This window comes from Rhea pennata, chromosome 1, assembly GCF_028389875.1.
Source record: "Rhea pennata isolate bPtePen1 chromosome 1, bPtePen1.pri, whole genome shotgun sequence".
Lineage (NCBI taxonomy): Eukaryota > Metazoa > Chordata > Aves > Rheiformes > Rheidae > Rhea > Rhea pennata.
Window position 1 is genome coordinate 62826593 of NC_084663.1, and position 26828 is coordinate 62853420.

At 45.5% G+C, this 26828-nt stretch overlaps 1 protein-coding gene across 1 annotated transcript; it reads left to right on the top strand.

Annotated features, from left to right (window-relative positions):
* The first annotated feature begins 6953 nt into the window (after positions 1-6953).
* SVOPL (SVOP like) lies at positions 6954-25164 on the top strand. The gene is made up of 14 exons (XM_062600049.1): positions 6954-7032; positions 8159-8250; positions 9704-9802; positions 10065-10136; positions 10634-10758; positions 12142-12205; positions 14027-14152; positions 15618-15746; positions 17765-17838; positions 20339-20541; positions 21609-21720; positions 22873-22954; positions 24382-24471; positions 25003-25164. Exons 1-14 carry the CDS (start codon positions 6954-6956, stop codon positions 25162-25164), a joined length of 1509 nt encoding a protein of 502 aa, XP_062456033.1.
* Positions 25165-26828: the final 1664 nt, after the last annotated feature.

The following is a 26828-nucleotide window of genomic DNA, read 5'->3' on the forward strand; positions in this document are numbered from 1 at the left end:
GTCACTGCATCACTTCCTCACTCCCAAGAACAGGTTTTATTTTCTCATAATCGGTTACCTACAAAGTGGGGTATATAGAATTAAACAGAGCGGGACATGGCCCTTAAAAGAAGAAGAGCCATGATGAAAATGTTTTAGCTTGGAAAAAATGCACCCCTCAAGGCTAGCCACTTTCACATGTAGCACTATATCAGCTGAGAGCAACAAACAGAGACACTACATCAGCTGGGCTAGCTGGACCGTTGGCTGTACATCTCCTCTGAACCAAGTACCTGGGCCGCAGCACTTCGTCGGGTCATCTGTCTACTGCTTTTGGTTAGAAGGAGAAAATGCACCTTTTTGAATCAAACTGGTTATCAATAGTCAACTTGCATCTGTTTTGTGCCATTTACTGCCTTATTTTTGTGTTATATTTTTTCCCAGGAAAATAAGTTTTGGCTGTTTCTTCAAGCTGTGGTTGATCATATGACAGCGATTAACTCCCTTAGAAGATTGTAGTCCTTCATTTAGCACACAATACAAAACAGCTTAAAGACAGATCATATTGCAGTCTTGCAATTTTCTATATGCTTTAGTACAACAACCCTCCTTTTATCTGATTTGCTTCAGGGCTTGACAGTGCTAGATTATAGACTTCTGCACACATCATCATTTAAAAAAATGTTAGTTTTGAGCAGTGTAAACAAAAGCATGTACTAGTTTGCATTTTGACAGTCAATTTATTTTTCTCTATTGACTTGTTTCTCATTGGAGATTTAAGATGACTCCTCCTATGCTGTATTTTTCAAGCATTGAAAACGTATTTTTCAAGACATTGTTAAAGTAGGCTGTATAGCAATGCAAATATCAAATGAATAGAAAGAAGAAATAAAGACTATTTAGATGAATTCAGTGTTGATATACCATGATCTTTCCTAAATATTAGTGCATTACAAATTTTTAACATTGAATAGTATTAACCATAATAGGCTATTTTTTCAATGTTAGAACACTATGGAGAATGTAAGATCCTGATGCAACACGCTGATGAATTTGGAGGTGGCAGTGCTCCCGTGGGGAGTGACAAATGGGATCTCTTCAAACCTCACATCCTTGATAACCAGAGCCGCTAAAGAAACCCACCTGGCAGATGTTTCTGACAAGATGAGCAGTGAGAGAGTTAACAGATACAGTGTGATTGCTACGATCAAGCAGGAGTTACCATCCTGCTAAGGTGACCAAGGTGAAAATATAAGCTTATTCAAAATAGTCATTTCACCTTTCGTCTTGTGATGCCAAGGAGCCATACTTGTGCTGGGTATGCTGGTTACCAGCTGAGTTAGGAGCCTTGTTTTATTTTAGCGAGGTTTGTAGCCATGGCTGGAGGTGGGCACTGGACTGTACCTACAACCATGTGCGACCTCACTCCACCAGTTCTTCAAGAGGGGGTATGCTATGGGACAGAGACAAAAAATGCGCGAGCAAAAAAATAATACTGGTGTCACAGTTCCTCTGCACATGCAGATCACCTTTGTTTCTTCATTCCAGTTTAATTTGTTTATTCCTATTCCGCAGAGGTTCAGGAGAAAAACTGTCTTGAAGCAAGACAGGTCAAGCTAGTTTGATGCAATACCCAACACAGAGGAAACAATTTGCTTTATGAAACAGTGGGTGGATTTTCTGCACAAGCACATATTTTATCTTTATTGCACCTTTCTATGAGATTGCAGCGTAACTGAGAAGGTGATTACCTGGAACAGAATATCCCTTCTTTTTAGAGTCTCTTGATGTTTTGCTTTTTGCTCAAGGTTTACATTTTAAGCAGGAAAAACAAGTTATCCCATGAATACTGCAGGTGACAAGACAGTCTGTTGTTTACTGTACTGAACAGTGACTCAGATATTTGGCTTAATTTTGTATTCAGCTCTATCTTTCCGCATACAGCTGGGTAACCCAGCAGAGCCTGTGGCTCCCTTACGTGGTTATGAGATGGGGACACACTCTGCAAGAAGACTGACCCCCCCCACACACACACCTTGTAATCAGGGAGCATTCACATGAAATATTGCTGACAGCCAGGGTCATTCTTAACCCAGTTTGAGGAGAGCACTGTTTTTTATCTAGGTTGTTTGTCAGACTTACATAAACTCCCACAAAATGTTCCAGAGAGCCCTATTTAAAAAAAAAAAAAAAAAAAATCTGCAGAAGATGAGGGGGATTTTGGAGCAGGAGCATTGCCTGCCTATTTCCCTGCAAAGCCTCATACAGAAAGAGACTGTGTTTTCTAGTTCATGCCATGAATGTGGCTGACAGATGTGGGTAGGTCCAGCAAAGGCCGTCGCTGTAGACCTGCACACCTCAGTACAACACCCTGTTGTCTTTACTTGGACTTTTTTTTTTTGGACACATTGCTGTAGGAGATATGACTTCTAATTACCTTACTGGGAATTTTTACCAAGTAACGACCTCAGCGTGCACCTCTGGGGTGAATTCAGGATCCAGATATAGAGAGGAACGGTCACTATGCCATGTGGTACAGGACCTATGGATCTGAATTTTGTCCCACTGCTAGGAAGGTGTCCGTTCCTGAGTGCTAGTGACGTAAGTTATATCATACTGTAGGAAATTGTGTAAAAAAATAATACTGTCTATGTGAGCTCATATAGGAGGGCACAGTTATAATGAGTTTAAACAAAACTGGTTTCAGTCACTCACAGTCATTCTCTTCCCAGTTTTTGTACTCGTACCCAGAAGAGCCAGAGCTGTGTGTTCAGGCCCTTTTGCCAGAATTTCTTGTGGTGACTTGGAGGAGAGGTATGCCAGCTGCTATGTCCTCCTCTTGTTTCTTGAGTCTTTAGAAGCGATGAGGAACTTATTTTGGAGAGATGTTTTTATACCCTTCAGGAGTCAACAATCTTTATGCCTCAGACTTTTGTTCACTTCATCTTTCACAAATCTTAAGCAAGGTTGCAGCCCATCATCTTTGTGTCCTCATTTGGGGTGTATCATGGCTATAGTCTGTCTTCCAGTTGGGGTGAAAGGAAGACTAAAGTCCCAGACGATGCACTATAAACTTGCTGCCATCCTTGGATTACCAGCTAGCAAGTTATCATCTGTGCTGTGACCATGCTGGAGCTTTAGTCTGCTGGCTCTTGAAGTAAATGTCATTTTCTTCAGGATGGCTGTCCATCATGTCCTTGACTAACAGCACAGACTGCTCTTCTAACCCTTACTCTGTTGTACCCTCTGGAGTTTTCAGGAACAGAGCTTTCTGCTCACACTTTGCTCAGACCAGTCTCTGTATTTTTTTTTTCTTTTACAAATAATCAAAATATCATGGTGTGGTTAAAAAAAAATAATAGATGTAACATCCTTTTGTTAAATCCAAGTGTCTTGTTGGCATTTGGACCTGAAAGCACATGTCTGCAGCTGAGAATTTCATGGTATTTTGGTCCGTTTTTTTTCTCTTCTGCTCTGGGAAGCTGAAACACCAAAATGTCCATACTGCTCTGTGATCACATGCATAGTTTCTGAGTTTTTTGCAATAAAAGCATGATGGTACGGATCTGGCAGCCTGAATCAGGCATCTATTTCAGCAGCTGTCAATAATGGCTGTTACTGAAAACTAGATATTATTGAAAGGAAGATGTAAAATAAGGCTATGAAATACCATATGTTGGCTGTTAGCAAATGCCTTCCTGATGCATGGAAGTTTGAGGCTCAGTATGAAAGCTCTATGCTTTGAGAAAACTGCTGCAATATTGCTGCCAGCTCTGTGCTCAGCTTTCAGAAAAGAAGGACTTGAGGAACCCTTGGGGGAAAAGAGACTAAAATGACCCCAGTATCTCAGAGAGAGAAACTGAAGCCAGGGCACACATGCTTGAGCAGCAAAGTCAGCATATACCCTCTCAACCAGCCATAACCTGCCATAACTCCAGTTTACTGGCCAGTGTAACTTGTCACACTCAGACTTGATGCATGGCAAAGTCAAGATGATCGCGGTGGTTCAAGCCACAGATACTCCCTGCAGTTTGGTACTCAGATGGGAAATTCAGAGGGACAACACATACATGCAGGCCCCGTTTTCTTCATGGTGAAGGCCCTTGTGCTGTTGAGGGGAAGCTGTAACAGATCTCCTGCATTTTTTGAGTAACAAATGTATTAAGCTGGAGGTACCCTTGGCTGTTCCTCAGGGAGCCTATCTGCTGACCAAGCTGAGACCTTGCTGGTGTCGCCGCAGGGATGTCTCTCCTGCGTTTCTGCAGGGCACAGGCGGTGGCAGAGTCATCCCTTTAAGGAGGGGCAGGTGAGAACGGTGTTGCAATGGGAAGGCTGTGCAAACGTACCCGCGGGCAGGGAGCAGGGCGCGCGGCACCTGCCTGTGGTGCAGGCGCCTGGCCAGGAGCAGAGCTCATCCCCAGGAGCCAGATCCCAACCCCACAGCCTGGCTACCGCAAGAGAAAGAAAATAGTTCACCTGAAAAAATATAGCCACAAAGGTGAGAAGGCCGGCTGCCTGTGCCGGGGAGGCTTCTGAGGTAAGAAAGCTTTACTCAAAAAAAAAAAAGAAAAAAAAGAAAAAAGAAAGAAAAAAGATTGAATCAAGTAGGGGTGTCTGATTGCTTTTACGCTGTTTGCAGAAGCTCTGTGATTTTACTGACAAAATTTCCGCGCACAATGCTGTATGTGCCATGCCTGCTGGTGCCCCCCCCTCGCTGCCTGCATCGCAGCCTCCTGCGTGGGGTCACCTCGTCTTGCTTGCCTTGTTCCACTGCACTCTTCCTCAGTCCCTTCAGCTGGGGGACTGTTATTTTCCCTGCCAGCAGCAGCTTTGTTGTTGCTATTCTTTTGGCTCGTGCAAACGGCACTGAACATTCCCCCTGCGACATACAAAGAGCAAGAAGCTCTTCCTTGTGGCTCCACGCAGAGGTGCATCAGGCAAGCTGGACAAACGGGGCTGCAAATGTTCGGGACGAGCAAACTGAGCATTCACTGGGAGCCTCTGGGAGGCTTGTTTAAGCGTTGCTCCTAAATCTCTGCCGTTTGGACATAAGTGCTGCTACGGAGTGCACAGTGCCAGGGACTGGCGGGTTCTTGTCCGGTTACGGATGAATAAATTTGCCCCCAATATCCTGGTCAAGTGGGTTATGTGGGTGCCTGAACATAATTTCCAGTGTTATCTGGGGTGCTAAAGCAAGCATCCCACATGCTGCTGTTGGAGACCTGTGCGGGTCTCCCGTAGGTCCAGTCTCTCCTCACCAGCCGTGTCCCACGCCAGCAGAGTGGCACATGGCACACGGCCACATGGCTCTTTAGCAAGATGCAGCCATAACACGGCAACTCAGAGCAGGGTGTGTTTATGGGTCCCTGACTGCAAGGGAATGGAAAGGGAGACAAGTAGGTCCCTGGATTTCGTTATTGCAAAGACTTTAGTGATGCAGTCACACAGCAAAGCTTTATTATCTTCTCATGGGGCTCTTCCAGCTTCCTCTTTTGGGTTACTGTTCAGCTCCTTCTGCTCAGGAATGGTTTACAGCTGATGACCAAGGTGATAACTGGTGGCACCACATGCTGGGGGGAAGGTATCACTCCCTCGGAGGATGTTGCTGAGAGACAGTTAGGAGCAATATGTGACACAGCCTCTTGGGTGTTAGACTTTAATGGTCTGTAATAGCAACGTCACTGTATATGACCTGATCAACTAATCGAGGGCTATTGTTACAGTAGCGATAATATCCTATTAAGGGCTACTCTTAATTAAGCCCTTAACGAACTCATTACACTGAATGTAGCTCACTGTAATGCTTTTAATGTATCCAGCCTGTGTGTAGCCTAATGCTGTGCTTTTGGTTTTTGGGCTGCCCTCTAGCTCAGCTGAGATTTTTTGTATCTGTTTTTAGATGTCCTTGGGCTTTAACTCTGTCAAGCGTCCCCCTGCTTCAGCCTCCTTGGCTCACTCGGGATGTCCCCTCTGCACCTCTCGTCCTGTGTGCAGCGGGTGGGTGACCGTGATTGCTTCCCTGGGCCAAGTTTGGCATCCCCGAGGGGAGGCCAAAGGAGAGGATGTTGTTAAATCTAAGCAGGGCTGAATGCCCCCAACTCAAGTGTCCGAGCAAGCACACAGCAAGAAAGTTTGGGGACTGCAGTACGTGGTGTGCTTAACCCCAGTCATGAGGTGAAGGTGAGCTTTTCTGATCAGAAAAAGGCCGTGATCAGGCCAGAGGACTTAGTGTTAAAAAACATCAACTTAGGGGGGAAAAAGCAGTTTTTGCTGCATTGCATGCTGGAAATCATGGCTCTGTTCCTTGCTGACATAAGGCGGCGGGGGCTAGCGTGGCGTGGGTGAGGCCGAGGATCACGTTCACCATGGGAAATGCTAGCAGCAGGCTCCTCCACAGGCTGGGCGAGGAGGTGCGTGGCTGCCTGCACGTGTCGGCTGTGAAGGGGCCAGGGCATGCGAGGGCAGGGCTCTGCTGCTCGCCCAGCTCCTGGCTCCAGATAAATGTGAATTTCGACCTTGAACAGAGGTAACCTACTGCCAGCCAGGTCACTTCTTGCCCCCTTGGAGACGCAGCATCGTTTAGTTGCTGCTGCATTTCTACAGGCACCCATTGCCTCCAGTTTGGGAAGCCATCGCCTGGGCTCTTGCATTGGTGAGTCTCGAGTCTTCCCTAAGCCATTTCCCAGACTTTCTGTAAAAACAGCCAATGATTTCTGATCTTTATCAGTTCAACTAAATCACCTTGTATCCACATATTTTTTACAAAAAACACTGTGGTAAAGGGAGAAAAAGAGGATACTTCCTATCAGCTGTCTGAAACAAATCCATGGATGAGCATTTCTGAACACGTCCAACACTGTGCAGAAAGCTGCTTTATTGGCTTCTTGCTCAGACGGGTTTGTAGCTGCATGCAGGATTCCCAGTTAAACCCCAACCTTCTCCAGCAGGGACCGTGGACCCCAGCAGGAGCTGAGATGGCCACTGCACCAAAAGAGGCAATAAATTCTATCAACTTGGAGGAAATCTGCACAGAGAAACAAGAGCCCCCAAAAGGTGGGTTTGAAATGGCAGGACTAGAGATTTTGGTGTCCATTCAGTCCAGATGGGGTCAAGGGAGGATCCCAGCCTCCTGGTGTGCCTGTTACCTGCGACCTTGGTACATGGCACCAGCTCCATACACCTTCTCTCCTGTCCCAGCTACCAGACTAGTAGCTGCTACTTAGATCTGTTGGCCAGATGACCCAAATTTTCTCATTCCTCTGTTATGTGTAAATATTTTCTTCTCCCAGAAATCAAAGAATTCTTTCATTTTGGATCATTTATTTTTGGAAAAAAAAATGTATTCTATCTCAAAAGGATTTTAAAGTAAAAAATTTGTAGAAAAGCGTCAAAACAAAAAGTTCTGAATTTGCAAAGAAAGAAAGACTCTTCTGAAATTCTTCAGTAAGTTCAGTTTCATTTCACAAGTAATGTTGATTTGTTTGAACTAACTAAGCTCTAACTTTACCTAAATAAGAGATAAAAAATATTTATGCACGGACAGCTTTCTATTGGCTGTTTATAAAGCTGTTCTAGCCCTAGTCTTGAGCTGTGTTGTGTTTGCTCCTGAAAAAGGGAAACATCGTCAGCAATGAACTCACAAGAGACAAGGCTGAGCTCAGGGCCCCCAGCGACTGTCCACTAGCTGTGTCTGTAAACCTTGCTGAGGTGGCAGGAGCGGGATGCCCGGCTCCCGCTGTGCCAGTGCGGGCTCTTCCTCTGGCCTTCATGGAGAGGGTCTGGGCCTGGAGCAGTTTGGGCAGGGGAAAGGAGTGGACCAGCATCCAGAAGCATGGTCCATTGCCCCAGGTATGGGTTTCTGAAACGTCCACAGTAGCTGTGGACAAGGCTAGAAAGGCCGTGGGGAGTGAAACTGGTCTCCTCCATGTTGTCTCCCAGTGCTAGCTGTTATTTTATCTAGTCCCTGAAGCACCAAATCAGCAGCATGCCCAGGGACTGTTGGACTAATAGAAAGTACCTGCAACTGCTGCATGTTGCAACCATTTCTTCCGGCACAGTCCCACAGTAACATGAAGAAATTACATTTCAGAAAGACCTGATGAGGTACAATTTCACTGCAAATGTGTTTTCTTTTTTCTTTTTTTTTTCTTCTCTGTCTTTCTTTTCCAATGCTCTTCAGGGCAGAAGACATTTACGGTGGAGGAAGCTGTGGAAACCATTGGGTTTGGGAGGTTCCACATAGCACTTTTCCTCATTATGGGAAGCACTGGGGTAGGTTTCTGCAGCCAACTATATTAGCCCTAAGAAATGCTTTTCTTGTTACCCTTATTGCTGTGTATTAATAATTGTAGGCACCATGTGCTAATACTGCAGCCCAGATTTTTCACATACAGCTTGTTAAACAACATCTCTATATTTTCTCCAGCCAAAATTGGTATCTGCCTGTGCTTATGTCACACCTATTTCAGAAGAAAACTGAGCAGGTTTGTTCCAGAGTATCCTTGCCTGGCCTCTGTCCTGGAGTGGTGGTGGAGCACTGTATCCCCAGCAGGCAGCACCAATACGTGCTTCAGTCCTGTCTGAGTACTCGGGTTGAGCTTCCCAGCCATGTTTTTCATGATGCCTCATGACACCCAGACCTTGTGCGACCTGGCACAGAAGGTTGACATCTTCTCTTGCTCTTGGGTGCCTGAAGAATTTCCTGAGGGTCAGGATTCTCCATTAACAACAAAGGTGGTTTAGGAACTGGGGCACAAGCCTAATGCCATGCTGGGGCTGAAGGTGTCCACTAGGAAGATGCATCCACTAGGATCATTTCAAGGCCTCTAAATATGAGTGACTGATGGGCTCATTTCTTTACTAAAGCCATCTGCTGGTGGGAAACAACCATTGGGCTAATGTAGCACTGTACTGATTTATTGATATTTATTTATGGGGTCACCTGTGAGTTATAAGCACAAGTTCACAGCTGGATTTCCAGCAGCTTGATTTCAGGAGACCATTGAAGATCTTCCACTAACTCTGCTGGAAGAGATTGTCCTCTTCAAAGGACAAATCTTTCCAGCCTTTCTAGACACGCATTCTGTTTAGATACCCACTTTCTCTCCTACTTTTTCCTCTCCCCATTGCCCTCACTCTGTTTCCAAGTGTCCACATCCTCCCCAGCAGTCACAGGGCTCAGACCATGGCCAAGCTGCCATAGTCAACAGCACCTGCGTGCCAACCAGGCTGCAGTATGGGTCCACAGGCATGTTCCTGCTCTGCGGCATGAGCAAGGTGAAAATCTTGGCTCCAGCTTACGTGGCTGAGGTTTGAGATACTCTCTCTTACTTTGCACTCTCAAACAGTAGGAGCACGGGCACCCTTCACCACTGTGACTCAGCTGCACTGCTGATAAGCAGCAGCAAGGCCAGCTGTCTGACTTAGCCCCAGTGCAATTTGATTTTGCTGAGGGCTACCTGTGTCACCACTGCTGGGTGGCTTGGCATGCAACCAGCAGAGATATTCGCAGTTGGTCTTTCTCCCCTCAAATTGCCCCACAAGCCGAAAGGTGTCAAGGCCTTCTCCTTGCATATTCTCTCAGAGGGGGGGCTAACACATGCAGGGAACTGCCTCAAAACTGAGGGCCTTGACATGTCTGCAGGCTCGGTGTGACTGAGGATGGAGGCTCAGCCTGCTCCTTGTGGCAGCCCTTGCTTGCTAACATGCATGTTTATCCCTGAAGGTGGCTGAAGCTATGGAGATCATGCTAATAGCTGTTGTTTCCCCTCTCATCCGATGCGAGTGGCGTCTTCAAGACTGGCAGGTGGCTTTAGTGACAACGGTGAGTGACTTATGCTGCCCCACTTGTCTACCACTTGAGCACTGCCAGGGACACCATCATTGACTTTTTATTTTAAAGCGCATTTCCTGGATGGTGAGGAGCTCTGGTGTTAATGAAATGACAGATTTAGTGGTAGTTTATCTTTCTTGCTACTTAGAAAACATTAAATACACCCTTAGTTTTAAGAGCAGACCTGCCAGATACTGCCAGGACTAGACAATCCGTAGCTGGGTACTTCAGGTCATACTTTGATTTCTTGTAGATGGTGTTTTTTGGCTACATGGTCTTCAGCATAGTCCTTGGGCTCCTGGCTGACAGGTACGGCCGCTGGAAGGTGAGTGAGTGCCACGGGTTGTGCCTGCCCCTCTGAGCCTTGCAGGATCCCGAGCAGCATTTGCAGAAGGTTCACTGAAGCTGCCTGAATGGCCCCAAGAAAGGACCGCCGTCATTTATCCCCTTCACCTGTTCACTGCACGGTCCCAAAGGCACAACTGCAGTGAGGGTTTGAGTGACTTATGCCTTAAAACACAGTGTGAAGGGAGTCCCAGCATGGGGTTCAAAACCCCTCAGAGATATGCTAGCTCTTCCCACAGCTTCCACAGCAGCAGCTCTGCACCAATGCAGTGGAAACCATTTCTCTCCCATCATAGAAACCCAGAAATCAAGAAACTTGACATTGCATTACACATCCTTGGCCATGCTTGGGGCCAGCTCACCTCCCCCTCACCTTGTGCCTTTTCCCCAGGAAACTGTCCAAATATACAGACCTGAACAGAGAGGTTTTTCATGAACTGAACCTGTGCTTTTACAACGCTAATTTTGCCTTTGCAGATTCTGCTGCTTTCCTTCCTCTGGGGGGCTTATTTCTCCCTGCTGACCTCGTTTTCCCCATCCTACATCTGGTTTGTGTTCCTACGGACCATGGTAGGCGGTGGTGTGTCGGGCCATGCTCAAGGGTAAGAGAATACTTGGTGCCTCATGACTCTGACACGGCAACCAAACCTTCACTGGGGTGAGGGTGAGGTGTGCTCTCCTTGTGCTGGTGGGGCTAGTGGGACCAGCTGAAAACTGAGAGGGAGGAGCAAGGGTGGAGCAAAGGAGGGGAAAGCCCTTAAGGATGGAAATGTAACTTTTTCAGGGCGTTATTTTCTTTGAGGATAATGGTGAATGTAATGAGAGTAAATGGGACTGAATCAGCTATATTAAAGGCAAAAGGACCAGCAGGCACCCCATCGGTGTGGGGCATTCACATTTGGTCTTATTATGCCAGGCTCTGTTTCTGCAAAAATGAGAACATGGTGCCACTTTTCTTCTTCAGGAGAAGCACCTGCAGACCTGGAGGGGCTGAATTCCCTGGTTAAAGCCAAGAAGGCCCTTTAGCTCCTGTGGCTGACCTCCTGTGTAGTGCCTGGTCACTCTTGCACACAGCCTGATAAACTGGTCCTGTGCTGTGACCAAGAGGAGACAGCCAGAAAGGGGCCTATGAGGGGGCTGGAAGAGAGGAAATTCCCACATCTCTTCAGAAGAAAAAGGCATTCTGTAATTTCACAGAATCCCTGTCAGTCTGCCTAAATTGCAGTTTCCAAGGACTCAAGAGCTTAGGAGTAGAGAGGACAGCTGGTTTACATTAAATGAATAACAGAAGGATTATTAAACACATATATTATAAAAACAATAAGACAGGTAATAGATGAGCAGAGGTTGCTTCACTGTATAAATATTCACAATAGTTCTGCCTAAGTAACAAATTCTTCTTGACCTGACCTAGAAAGTTGTCCCTTAAATGTAAGCCTGTTGTCCTTTTGGGAGGAAATAGGGAGGTGAGGTGGAAGAAGAATAAAATTCACAGTATTAAAAGTGATTTTCACTAGGAGCCTTGCAAAAAACAAATTGTTTCTTTCAACTCTGTCAGTGGGAACAAATCCAAAATTTCAGGATCTTTGATGATTCTCTTTCCTTGAAGCCTGAGTGGAAGAACAGGCCCATGGTGCCTGCTGCAGTGGGCACAGGGTGCCACTGGCCATGGGGCAGGGAGCCCAGGCCCATGCGAACTGCTGTGGGAGATGAGACTTTAAAGGAAGCAACCCTTTCTGATAGCAAAGCTAGCATGGGTGGTATGAAAGCTTGATTTTTTTTCTATGCTTTTCCTAATGCAGCGTGCCTGAGGCAAAGATGTGGAGTGAGATCCCTCATTTCTGGTGAACCAGTGGTGGGAAAGGGGTTGTCAGGCAGGTTACTGGCCACAGCATCAAACAATAACTGAGCTGAATGGATATTTGATTAGTACAGAAATTCTCATTGTCTGTCTGTCTTTCTGCATTTCTTTTCCTTTTTGCTAGGCTTATCATAAAAACAGAATTTTTGCCTACCAAATACAGAGGATACATGTTGCCCTTATCTCAGGTAAGCATGAGTATGTTACTCTTCTTTCTAGCCCAGAGTCCCAGGAGATTTGTCTGGTTGCTGTCTGGGAAGCCAATCTCCAGCAAGTCTGCCTTTGTCCCAGACAATCTGCATTTATCTTGGGCAGAGCAAGTGTCTTCTGCCTTCTATGCCCCAGAGTGTATATGCTGCATTATTAAACAAGTACATGGATACTTGTGTGCAGAAAAGGAGCAATTTATTTCTGAAATAATTGGATGTTCCAAATATTGCTTGGGGACTTTGAGTGACAGCTGACATCCAACCTTCTGGTTACCACATTGATAACTGTGTTGCCTACTTTAATGGGGTCAGTGTTGATGGGCTGTCAGTCAGGAGCGAGGGTCAGCAGCAACAGCTCATGCTAGAGTAGTGCTGTAAGCACAAAACCACAGCAGCAACGTGCTTATTGCTGTGCTACCTGGTGGGGAGAGTGACCGGCTCTCGGCTGGAAACCAATCACTGTGCCAAACGTGAGGCCAGCCCCGGGTAGAGGGCATGCATGTCTCCACTTTGCTTATGCCTTTGGGCCTGGATTCATCTCACATCTCTGTGGATCTCCAGCAGAGATGATAGCTGCATCGGGAGCCCTGGGCTTTATCTGAGGTCTGTGGTGGGGACAAGAACCACCTAGATGCTAGTCAAAAGTGAGGTGAACTGAGGGGGTACACCGTTGATGCTGGGACAGCTCGGCAACTCATACTAGTGTTTGTTGAGGGTCTCAAATTAGATGAGATAACTGTGGCAGTAACACATGATTAATGAAACGATTCCCAAGTAAGCTCCTAATTTGTGCCCCTCGCTGTCCCTGCTCACAATGCTTTGTCCAGCAGTGGGCTAGCACAGATTGTTGCAAGTTAAGCTTGAGGTGTGCTGGGAAGGTTTGTGATGACTTGTTGGGCAAAGATCATGGTAAATGTGACTGGAGTTATTTATTGCTCTGAATTTATGCAATGTGCACTTTATGCATGTGCAAATTATCTGGGAAGACTTCACTGAACATATGAATTTGTCTGCCAGTTCAACCAAGAGTGTTTGTATCTGGACTTGGTGGCAAGGATGATTTGCTTTTAATTATTCTCTGTTTGATCTTAGGGCTTCATTACCAAAGTGTCATCAAAAACACAAAGATTTATATAAAAAAAGAACAATCTTATATTTCTCTCCAGAAATCCATTATTTATGCCCACAGATTACTCATGAACTGGCTGTGGCTTTTATGAATTTGTTTGTGCTTTGTATTAACTTAGATCCTTTGTGTGAGTAAAAAGAACACTTTTCCTAATGGCTACAAGTGAACTTTAGGGAGGAATGTACTTGCAGACCTGGGGCCAGATTTCTCCATTGATATAAATTGGCATCAAGTCCACTGGAGCCCCACCAACTTCCCGCAGTGGAAATCTGGCCCATAATTGCCTTTAGTGCTTGTAAATCTACTGCTTCCCGCAGAGATTCAGACAAGAGAAAAAGTCATAGGCATGAACATTAGCAGGGAAGCAAATGGAAGGACAAAAGAAGCGGATAGAAGGGTTTTATGTACAATGGGAGGCATGGCAAGTCATGTTTTCATCCAGAGCTAATTAAAACTAATCTTCAGCCATCTCTCCCCAAAATCTCATCTTTCCCTCTTTGTTTCAACCCAAATTCAGCTTTGCAAGCAGCCACAGGATGGCTCAGTTTGAACCACAGCTCTCCCTAATATAAATCCTAATGTATTCAGAGAATGAGACCATAAGGGATGAAAATAAACAAATCATTGCCATATGTTCATTTATTTTAACCCCTTGATTTCCATTTGGAAAGGTGTTTTGGTTGACAGGCTCCTTGTTAATCATTGGCCTGGCATCAGTGGTCAACCCAACCATCGGCTGGCGGTGGCTGATCAGAATAGCCTCCATTCCTGGCATCATCCTCATCCTGGTGTTCAAGGTAAGGAGATCCTTCCTGCCCTCTTGCCCACAGCATTGCAAAGGCCTGGTGTCCTCTGCCAGACATAGCCACCAAGAGGTATCGTCCTCCACAGCGTGGAGGCTGGGACTTGCCGTGGAATCATTGCTTTACTACTGCAGTCCTCTCAAATAGGGAGATTTGAGAAGGTCCTACATGCCTGGAACAGCTGTCAGGGAGATGTTGCCTGGCAGGAGATGGTTGTTGCCTCCAGCTTCACTATCCCACTGTGACCCCTAGCACCATGGGCGCTGGTGTCAGGTTCTGCCAGCGATAATGAAAGACTGTGGAAATAACATTGAGATAAGGACAGGCTAAACAGGGTATGCAAGAAACCATAGCTAATACCTTCAGTCTAGTGCTGGATCCCATACACTCTTTTCAGTATTTAAATTTATTAGGACTGAGCAAAAAAGCCTCAACAAAGAACGTACACAGCAAACTTAGCTGACTGTGTCTTCCTCGAGTCTATTCATTCTTCAGAAATAACAGCCTTGGACACAATGAACGTCTTATTTCTGTGGAGTGATGTGGAAAATCCCTAGTGATAGTGCTGGTGGGCACTACACTGCTTAGCCACAATTGGGTGAGCAAGTTGCAGGGATGTTAAACCCCTACCTTCAGCTGAATGCACACACAAGTCCTTCTGTGATGATAACTGTGTGGTCAAATGTAAGATCGTTGTGAACATCCACTTGTATATCTGTGATGCTTGATTTCCCTGATTATTTGTACCAGGAAAAACGAGAAGCAACAGCTTTTGGTCTAAAAGAAATAAAAATACAATCAATATATATAATTTGAAAAAAATTTGCCTTACATTTATATTTTCCATAAAATACATGTAATTATTTATAATTTAATATATGCATCATTCAATAAAAAATGTTTTATTTTGGAGTGAGCAGAAGGGATAGATGAATGTCAAATTCTTGCGATGAATGATTCAATCCTAAATCTTACTTATGTCTTTCTTTTTTAAAAAAATTTAACAATTTTGTTGAGACTCTCAAAACTTTGGCGTGAGTGAGTGATATGTGTCTCATTCCATTTTAAAATTTTGATTACTTAAATTAAGGGTTTTTCTTTTAAACTGTTGTCTTTGGCTTCCCTCTCTCATGCATGGTTGTCCCAGGCAGCTCAGTAGCAGAGCCCTGGGAGCCTGTGTACAAAACGGGCATGCTGGACAGAGCCAGCTCCCTGCCACACGGGGCAATCGGGAGCTGGGAAGCCTCAGCCCATGGGGAAATAAATCCAGACCATAGGGCCACCAGGCCTGACCGGGACAAAAGGCAATGGGCTTTTTAGCTCATGCATCACTCTGTCGGGCTCATGTGGCCAGACCTCTGGACACGGAGCGGTAACTGAAAGTCACGTGGGTACATTTGTGTAGTGTCTGGTGGAAAGAGACCAGCAGAAATGCTTTCTAACTCTCTCCCACTTTCAGTTCATCCCAGAGTCCGCTCGCTACAACGTGTCCACGGGAAACGACGAGGCTGCTCTGGCCACGCTGCGGAGGATCGCCAAGATGAACCGTGCGGCGATGCCCGAAGGGATCCTGAGGGAGCCTGCGAACGTAAGCCCGCTCCTGAGCAGAGCGTGTGGCATTTCTGAGATGCAGGGGGATGGAGCAAGATTGCCAACCATGCCTTGCTGGGTGTTTTTCCTCTCTGTGTCTGATTTTTTTCCAAAGGACTATTGATGAAGATGTCATTTTCTCTTTTGAAGAGACAGCAATCTTAGCCCTCAAATAGAATAGAGTTTTCCAGGGTTCTTTGTTTTTGCTCAGATAAAAGCTATTCTGAGGAAAAGATTAGCTTCTTCTACCACAAAAAGGGTTCCCCGTAGAGACCGTTCTTCCTTATTGCTCATCGATACTCCCAACAGTCTCCCAGTGTACCATGGGATACAGGATTTGCTCTTCAGAGTCCCTTTGAGGACTACAGCCTGTTAGGCTGAAGAAAGCGAGGGGTCCTTCCTGTGAGATCACCCATTCTGTCTCCAGGAGAAATGAGGACTCTGGGAACACTGATGTGTGAACACAGGGGAAGCTCGGGCTTCCATCTGTGGCCTGAAGCCACTGCCAGTTGCTGGCACAGTGAGTTGCTTGCATCTCAGGCATTAGCAAACTTTCTAGTTTCTAAATGTTCTGGAATTTATCTGCCGTTTCTAAATGGATAGAAATGTTTCTTGTGGTGGATTCCCACAAAGTGAGCTCCTAGCATTCTTGGTCTTTTCCCAACCCCTGACCTCACTTATGTACTAAACCCCAATATCCCAAGTCTCCAAAGTCACCAGACCAGTGAAAGAGGGTCAAAGCAAGGCATTCCCTTTCAAGCAGCCAGCGCTATCCTTGCTTCCACCTCTTCTAAGCATCCAAGAGATACAGGTGTCCAGCAGACTGCCAGGGAAATGGGTCATTTTTCACAGGCAAGAGGGAACGAAGCCTTGGGGTTTATCACTTCTTGACCGATGTGCCTGACAAGTGTGTGTCATCGTGCACAGGCAGGAGAGGAAGTACAGGCAGGGGCACCTGGCTGCTTCCCATTACTGTCAGTCTGAGCCCCGCTGACCAGGAGGAAGGACTGCCATGGAGGAACTTATTCAGGTGGCTCCTTTTACCCCCAAGAAAGGAAAGACGGACAAAGAAGTCCTTGAGATTATTTTCCAGCTCTTTAAAAAGTCCCTTTCCTGGACCTCTTTACTGCTTCTTCAGTCCCACAGGCACCAGGCATTGTCCTTAGCAATTCATGCAAGATGGTGCTATTGTATTGGAATTAATTAGGATTAAAGCTTCCCTGTAGTTTAATTGAATTTATGTAACGGAATCGCACTGGCTGTGTGAAGGGTTTTTGTTAGTTGTGTACCCTCCCAGTCTTAACCAATAAAACAAGAAAAAAAGGCAACCCAGACCATCCCTGTGAACTCATCTCCCCTTGGAGGCAGGATGCTGGCGTGGCTGCCTGCTCTCAGGGAGCCATGGGCCATGCAGGACCCCCCAGTGCCTGTCTCTGCTCACCAGTGTTTCGGCCCTCTTGGAAAAGGTGAAAGTGGCCATCACCTCGCTCAGTGTCCAGAGCAGCCAACCCCGCGCCTGCACCAGGCCATAAGCCCAGGCCATATGCTGAGTCCTGCAGGACGCCATGGCCCTGGCAAGAGAAGAGACACGGACATGACAGGTAGGGTCTACCCTCCGATGTTGGACACTGGGTCCCTCTTTGGGACCAGCCAAAATGGGAGCTGCTGCCAGCCCAAGCAGGAGCTCCTGAGCAGGAGCAACCATGTGTCCATCCAGCATCTTGCCCACTTTTGACCCTGACCTGTCACTGTGGGAGCTGAACACCAGGAGGGGGGTTGGAAGGCATGGAGATGCACAGGGTGCTGGTCTTCTCCTCCCCTCCATCCTTTGTAATGTGTTCTGCCTGTGTGTGTCCTCTGGGAAGAGAGATTGCTGGTGTGGTACTGCCATGCCCCATCTGCCTGTCCCACCAGTGAAGGGGCTGGTGCCTGGAGAATCAGCTGCCACAGTAGATCACTCATCTCTGTATATAAGATGGTGTTTCTAAATTTCATTTACTATCAAATGATTTACAGGAAAGAAGAGGAAGATTTAAGGACCTCATGCACCCCAAATACTTAAGAACCACTTTACAAATATGGATCATATGGTAAAACCCATCGTTTTATTCTTTTTTCTCTTATTTATCAGTTCTTTCTTTCATTTGAATGTGCGCAGGGAGCAGAAGTCACCTGTTGATTCTGCCATTTCAGAGACACTGCTTCTGCCTCAGGAAGCCCCTGAGCCACAAACTGTTGGTGGCTGGAGGGAGAGTGTGCAGGGCACGGGGCACTACAGGCTTGCCTGTCCTCATGCAGTGCCTTAAACACCTTATGTTGGTCAGCTTTAATATAGGCAGAACAGGACGGACTTCAAGGGCTGTCAAGGCAGCATATTGTAGGTAGTCAGGAGCCTTTCTGCAGGGCAGGTTAGCTCAGTCTAAGTGCTACAGGAGCCTGGCCACAGAGCTTGTGGTTTGCATGAGAGCTGTAAGAGTAAGCTCACGCCTGCTGGCAGCGTGCGAGAAGGACGTGCCCTGAACTGGCTTTCATTTTTTTTTTGCAGACTTGTTCCTCCTGAGAGGACAAACGTACCGCCTTTGCAGCCCAGCCAATGCATCAGTGAAATAGGACTTAAGCAGAAACTTATTAACTGTTAGCAGTGCCACTGGCCTGGGAAAATTAAAAATTGAAGAGAAGATGAGTTTCATATGCAATGTTCCCAGTAGCTGTATGCATGGCTAATATATGTTTCATTGACTTTGCTGTCTAGAATGGAAATGTATAAATAATAGATTTGTGGGAGATCATTGACCTAAAATCTTGCTAAGTCAGGCCTTGAATCTTTTATATTTTTCCCCGAACTTGTACAAATTTTATGAAATACGTTTTTTTATTTTAATTCTTCTTTCTCCTCTGCTCTCCCAAGAGTCACCAGCATGTTCTGGGGGTTTGCTTTCCCACCCCTGTGCCATTAGCATTCCCCCCGCATTCCCAAGGCAACTCAATTCATAGCCTGGATGCTGAAGCTTGTTTCTAAAACTGCCAGAGGGGGAACAAAAAAGTGAAAATTACTTCTTAGCCTGCTTATGATTAGTCATATGCTGAATTGCTTGATAATGACACAGCAAGGCTGCCATCACTAATGCTGTGTTCTTGTCAGCAAGCCAGGGTACGATGTGAGCTTCGCCGGTCAGTGCTGAAGACTCCTTTGGAAAGTCGCTGTGCAGAAATGATAAAGACTAAAACCTAGATGGTTGCTACACGTGAGCTCCAAGCAGCAGGATCTGATTTAGAGACTCTCTGGGCAGGGTCCTCCAGGCAGGGATAGTTTTGAAAATGTCTCCATTTACAGCCCTGCATGAGCAGAAGGAAATGAGGGGGCACATTGTGCCCCATGAGACATCAGCACGAGCATCTCACCAGCCCGAGCAGACCAGAAATTGGACTGGATACTGAGCTGGCTTGTTCCCAGCTGGCCTGCAGCTCTGCACCACCATAGCTGCTGCCCAACGGCCAGCAATGGATTGTGGTGCTTTAGCAACTGACCTCCCCTTTAAAGGAAGTTGGGGGTGGGCAGCATCACCCTCACCAGAAACTGGAGCAGGAAGGTGGTTAACATGGTTGTGATCATGCATGTGAGCACATGGCTGGTTTAGCAAGGCTAAGGCCAAAAAGCGCTGTCAGGGCTGTACTGGTTCCAAATGAGCAAGTATTTGATAGTAACATCTCAATGAGAATGTGTGGCCTTCATGGCTTCTTCACTCATCTTTTCCTTACTCACAGTAACCCGGCAGTGATAGGGAGGAAATCCAGGAGTGATAGGGAGGGGGAGAGACCATGCATGCATGCGTGCACTGTTGCACTCTTCTTTCTTAGTGCTGGCGTATGGCAGCACAAACGTATGGAGCAAGCTGTCTGGGATGAGCGTGGTTATGTTTGCACAGAGCTGTGCCTAACCCTGCTGAACCTAAGCTTGTTTTGCACAGAGCCAGGCTGGCTGCCCCAGCTGAGACTCAGCTCTATTCCCTGGAGCCCTCTGCAGCCAGCCAACCCCTGCAGCCACGCACTTGGGCTGTGAGGTTGCATCTATGGAGACAGAGGCATGATGTGGGCACAAGGGTTACAGGCAGACCAGGGGGAGAAGTGCACATGGTGCAGGGAGTCAGTGTGAGGGTTTCCATCCCAAGCCCACATCTTCAGAACCTCAGAAAGTGCCAAAGTGAGGTGACCCCTGAGAAGGCAGCTTCCTGCTCATTCTGCCGAGGGGACACTGGGCAGCTGAGGTTACCTGCTGCACAGCAAGGAGAAACATTAAAGGGCAAGTGGACAAATGAGCTGAGAGCTGGGGTGGTTTCCTTGGAGGACAAGTGGTAGGCAGAGGTGGGCTGGAGTGGTGTGCCAGGCCCTGGGTGCACATGGGTGTGGTGGGTGCCCAAGTCACTGTTGAGCTCTGGCTAATTGACAAGGGTCCTCTGCAATGCATGATCCAACTGTTGGGGCCAGAAAGTCTGTCATGGGGCACCCCAAACCTGCTGCATTTCAGTGCCAGAACATTTCCCAACCTTCTCCATTGTTCTTGCCTTTCATTGCCCCATTTCCTTCCCACAGGCTTGGCATCGCTTTTGCTTATTATGGTGTTATCTTGGCCAGCGCTGAATTACTGGAACGGGATCTAGTCTGTGGTTCTCCAGCATCAGCAGGGGAGGAAGCTGGAGATGGCTCCGAGGAGAGCCGGAGCCCATGCCACTGTCACTTATTCGGCCCTTCTGCTTACCAGACCATGATCATCAGCACAGTTGGAGAGATTGCATGTAACCCTAGCTTTTCAATCCCCCTTTTTATAGCCTGTTAAGATTCTCTGGACAGCTTTTCCCTTTGTGTGCAGTGACTTACAGGGGGTTGACATGTCCTCAGTTTTGCTGGCAACAGCCAGGCAGAGAGGCTTCAAAATGAAGGCCATGAGCTGGTAGCAAGGGTAGGGGAGGGCATTCATCCCCAGGTGAGTAATGCAGCTTTTGATGACAGCACAGGTCCTCTCACCTCCACAGTCAAAGACCTCCTTTGCAGTCAGTACATACCAACTACCTTAAACTTCAAGGCAAAATTGTCCAAGTGCTAAATTACCAGAAACAATTCTGGCTTCTAAACAAATTCACAGACACACAGCTTTTGGAAATTTGTAAGTAAGCAAGGGTTGCAGGTAGTCATATTGATGTAAGTGAATACACTGCATGTGTGCCTTACCTTAGAAAAGATATTAGCCTCAGGAGCAGATCTAATACTGAGTGTTACAATAAAAGACTCCAAAGTTTGCCTAGTGAATCCACAGCCAAACCAAAATGCTTCCTGGTACAGCCTATCCACTCAGCTTTCAGCTCCTGCAAGGCCTCAACAGGGCACATTCTAGGGCCCAAGCATTTTGCTGGGCCGTTGACAGAGGCAGTGAAAGCCCCCAGGCCTGTGGCCACGCTGACTTCGCTGGCGGCACAGGGAGGTGCTCATCAAACTGTGCCTTCCTCGCACGGGACAGACACTGTTTGCAAAGTCAGCCCCTCTCCTGAAGCTGTGTCCGAGACAGGAACATCAAGAGGGAGCAACCAGCAGGGCTGCAGCTAGTGTCTGGCCTCAGCTCTGCACAGCAGGGTCAGAGACAGACAAGCTCCATCCACTGCGAGGGAAGAGACAAGGGTGTGCACAAATTACAGGATTTGGGTGTAGGAGAATTATAGGAGCTGACATTTTATAGTGCATTTGGTAGACACTCAGGATGAGGGGTTTTGAGGCATTATGCACAAGGCACTGAGGTCTAGGAACATAGACATACATTACAACTAAGTCATCTAACATTTGGGTTTTTTTCTTTCTTCATCATCTCTAGTAAATCCCTTGAACATTTTAGGCATCAATTTCCTTGGGAGACGCCTGAGTCTGTGTATAACCATGGCATGTACAGCGCTGTTCTTTCTTCTCCTCAATATCTGTACTTCAAGGTAGGCTACTAACTCAGTGTGCTGCCATCACTGAAGGGTAGCAGGGTTTGCAATACTATGGGCAGATGGCAGTATCTACGGTAGCCTCAGGTCACCAGTCGGTCAGCCCAGTAATTCTTGTACACATGGAAAAAAAAAACCCTCCAGCTGGCTCTCTGCATTTCCCAGAAAAACTATTGCAACAGAGGCTGTGGTAAGAGAGGGTGTGTGTATGGTGAGGGAGTAACTTACATTACTGAGCCCAAATGCCTTCCCCAAGTGTTCAACCAGCTGCCAGCTAGTGCAGCCTGGAAAACTAAAATAATGTAAACAACATCCATTACAAATGAGTTGTACCGTTCTCTCTTTTTTTCTTTTCTTTTTCTTTTTAGCACTACTGTATAGGCCTTCTAGCTTGTGGAGTCAGGCACTCCAAAGAAGCTCAGGTCACCAAGGGGAAGGTTATCAGCTTGATTTGCAGGGATTTACGAGACCATTCTCCAGGTAGCAGAGCTGAAAGATTACTGGAAGTTAGTATGAACCTCAGCCATCTGAAATGGACTTTCACATAAGAAGTTTCCTTTAAACCGGCTGGTAGCTTGATGGCTGCTAGCCAGTGATTGATGTTAGTGGTCTTGACCTGTGGGGCCATGAACCCTGGAGGATCAGTGATGTACTGGGGAACTAAGGGAGGGGCACTGCTAGGAGTCTTTAAGCTATGTGAGCCTCTATAAGGAGGTTTAAGGTCTTTCATTAAGGCACCTGCTTCTTCGCTCTTTTTATTTTCAGTTTTCTCTGCCTTCTCTCTAGCCTGAGCCTGGCCATTATGTTTAGGTGCAACAGTTTCATAGAGATGGAAGAAGAAGGGTAGGCTGGAAGACAGATGCCACCGTAATGTGAACATATATTAGCTGAGCCTTTGCAGTCCTGTTGAGATCATCTGCTCCAACCTCTAAACCTGCTCTAGAAGAAAGCTAATGTGCAATAAGTCATTGTCAAATATGCCTTGCCAACGGACTAATGAAAGCTTACACTTGTCAACTATCAACTTTTCTTTACATTGTCCTTTATATTAAGGTGGCAAATGCCTTAGGGCAACGAGTATATTAGGTTGTGCCTCGGTGATTGCTGTTCAGTGCTACTAATTCTTGCTCCACATTGTTTTCTCTCTAGCGCGGGCGTGACTGGGTTTCTCTTCATGCTACGTGCTTTAGTTTCAGCAAACTTCAACACTATCTACATTTACACAGCAGAGGTGGGTCCTTTTGCAAGTACTTTAGGCTACTCTGGTGAATGAAAACCTATTTGCCTATATCTGAGAATGCTGCCATATTTAATAACTAGAGTGACTTTTCTTGAACTGCATATCTCTGGTTTCCTGGCCACATTGCTTTTGTCTATGAAATGGGAGAAGGAACCAGAAAACTAGCAAGTGGTCCTGCTGAGCCACATGTTGGGCAGGTGCTGGAAAATGCTTTTTCTGAGGACGTCTTGGACCAGCATCTTCTGAAAACCCACTCTTTCCCTTCCTCTCCCCCTGGAAAGTTAGAAGATAGGCTACCACCTAAAGGAACCTTTTCCAACAACTAAGAGATTGAGTTAGTATATAAGGATTTATATACATACTTTATCACTTAATGAAAATGGTTGTGTTCTGTCTGCAAATAGTTTTAATGTTACAGAGAGCTTGTTCATCACAAAAATTTGCAGCAATGACTTCCACGGGTTAAATATGCATTTTTTTAAAAAAAACATAGAGTTAAACATATTGCCTTTCAGATTGAGTAACATGATAAAAAGCAAACCTCTCTGGGTTGGCTTGATATTTTGCAGTACTTTTAATAATACATTATAGTTAAGAATGTCCCAGCCTTTAACAAATACTAATCCTTTAATGGTCGAGAACTGAATGCTGCTGATGTGAAGACCACTACTAGAATGCCTAGGTCATAATTTACTAATATGCACAATTTAATCAATGCTCAAAACCTGTATTTAGAAATCCCATTTTCAGCCACATGGCTGAACTCCTCTTGAGTTACCTTACCTCCATTGGCTTGACCCTTTTCTGTCAAGTATTTATACACAGGCTTAAATAACTATACTTGCTAAAATCTATTGACTAATGGGACATTAGTAGGACTTAAATTAAGTAAAACATATGCTCAAGCACTTTATTGGCACAGGTGTTGGGGAGATTAAAAAAAAAAAAGAAAAGAAAAAGCATATTCCTCTAAGCCTGGAGGTTTCTTGTCCATTTTTTTTCCCTCCTCCCAAACAAAGGTGTTTTCCATAGATGTACTGCTTATATAGATAGGCTGGCTTGGAGGCTGCAGACAACATACATTTTTTCCGTGTTCTCCAAATGCAGGGTCTGGCAATATAACTTAAGTTCTCTCTTTAGCGCCAAGCTCTATGACACTGACCTGAATGACCCATCCCAGCTGGAAGGAGAGAAGTGTCGGTGGGAAGAAAATAACAGAGTGACCATGTCCAGCTTTGACTGGCTTACCCTAAAGCTTCACTTTGGGCAAGGCATGGCAGATGTGTAATGACTCAAATGAGACCCAAAAGGGTCTTTAATCCTCTCAATGGCTCATCCCACTAGCTGCCCTGGATAATGCAATAGGGTTCTCATTGCTATTTGTGACAGTAATTTGAGTTCTTTCTGGCCTGTTCTAGGTTTACCCTACCACAATGCGAGCCCTGGGGATGGGAACAAGCGGGTCTTTGTGCCGTGTGGGAGCCATGGTGGCCCCATTTATATCACAAGTAAGAGCACTCTTAGTATCATCTTAATGTGGGATGTCAATTGTTGGGCAATGAAGGTCTAGACTGCTCATTCCTCCTAACACTGTGGAGTAGATTTGTAGCTTTTCCTTTTTTTTTTTTTTTTTTTTTTTAATAGGCCAATGATGTGTTTGGCAAACTTTGTGCTAAATATTGCTGTCAAACACAGGATACATGGAGAGATGTCCTCGAAGTTCACAAAAAGCGTGTGTGGGAGGGCATGTATTTAAATTTCCTCTTTTTAGGGGGGTCAACTCATTAGATCTTCATCTGATGTTGGTACTTATGCGGTTTTTGCCAGATGTAGATCTGCATAAATTTTATTCTCAGAGCTTAACTTGCTAATATTTGTTACATTCTGAAAGCTGTTAGATTCACAAGACATTATTTTTTCTGGCTATTGTTGAGTCTCAGATGTTTGTGATCCTTTGTCTACTCTTCAATTCCTAATTAACTGTTAGGCCTCCACATCACCGAACTGATACTTGAACTGTTTTTCTTCTTTATCCTCAGGTTCTTATAAGTGCTTCTTTCATTGGGGCCCTATGTCTTTTTGCATCTGTGTGCATTATATGTGCAATCTCTGCATTCACTTTGCCCATCGAGACCAAAGGCAGGGCACTGCAGGTTTGTATGACTACTCCAGGAGCTCTTGCATATCTAAATGTTATTTAGAAACTCCTAGATTATGATTCAGTCATAATGCACATCAAACTGTCCTAACAGTTCTTGAAGAGAAAAAAGGACTGACAAATGATCATGGGAACATGCTGTTGCAATTTAAGGCACTGTCACCCCAGCTGCCCAAGCTCATTTTTCATAAAAGAACCAACCAGATTGCCTGGCCCAGGCTCAACGAACTCACATCAGTGTGGTAGCCTGTGAGCGCAAACCTTTCCTTGCTAGTAACTCTGGCCCTTCTTTCACGTTGCCGGTTCACAGACGCATACTTTGTTCTGTCACCTCTGCTGCAGCAAGAGAGGACAGCAGATAGAAGGAACTCCTTAAACCACCAGTTGCATCTTCATCAAACACAAGTCAAAAGCTCCAACTTAAGCAGGCTGCTAGCTAAGCCTTTGTGGCTAGTGTTTCCTATAGAGGTGATCAGCTAAAAAATCAGGCACAATGATGAAAGTGGAAGATAGGCCTAGATTCAGACAGCCTTCCATGCACACAGTAGCACCAATTTGCAGGTGACGGTGAGCAGCTTTGCCATTGTGGCTGATTCAGCTACATCAATAAGGAAATTTTCAGCTCATGTGAGCTGCATGTCCATGTCACACTGCACGTTATTGTGCAGCCCACTTTCCCCATGTAAGCCAGAGGACCACAGGCAAGATTTTCCACATTCTTCAGCAGCTTAGGGACAGACAGATGCTAAATTAAATTATTAAAAAATATTTAGATATCTAAGTTCTTTAGGTCACATCGTCTAATGTTTCTGCAAGGTGCATAAGATGGTTAACCATGGGCTTTTTGGAAAAGCAACACATTAATCACTGTCTTCTTTAAATACTTACTTTTAGAAATAGATTCATGTTTTTATATCATTTAAAAAAATCTCTATATATTCTGTAAAGCCTGGAAAAATCAAAATTTAAGAAAGGAATTTGATAAAACAACTTATTCTCCCCCTCTGGTGGAATTCAACCCATGCACAGAGTCCAGAGAGCCACTTAGCTCTCAAATGGTTGAGTTACGGTAATTACTAAGCAAAACACCTCCTTAAAACCACTTTAGACATAAAAGCTTTAGTTAGCTACAGTTGGATTAAATTTGGCTAACAGCAGCTGAGACAAATGGGTGTATAAATGAGTCCTTAATGGAATAGGCTCTTTTCCTGGGGATTGACTCAATAGCCTTCTTATAAAACAAAAAATACACTTGAAGATTTTTGCAGAAATCATCATTGCAGCAAACAAGAGTTACAGCTCTAGTTGCTGGCATTTATACGCACAAGTCAAAAGGATAGTGAAAGAGTATGCAAAGTGAGTATTATTTTTTGTTCAAGTAGGTAACCCTTATCTCATGTTCATTTCTGAAGATTGTAGGAGTATATGTAAAGTCATTCATCAGTGCTGAATCATGACTGCTGAATGTATGGTCCAAGGGCCTCACACAGCAGTTACTCAATCCATACATGAACTTAATACACAACATATCAAAGCTCTCTTCTTTCTAACATGGCAGTATCTAGTGCTAAGACATCAGATTGTAGATACTGACCTCCACATTAGGCCTGCAACTGAAAGGAAAAATATACAAGAAACTGTTTCTGGAATCTAGACAATGATATTCAAAAAGTTTATCTAACCTTTTTCAGTTTAGTAGGACACCAC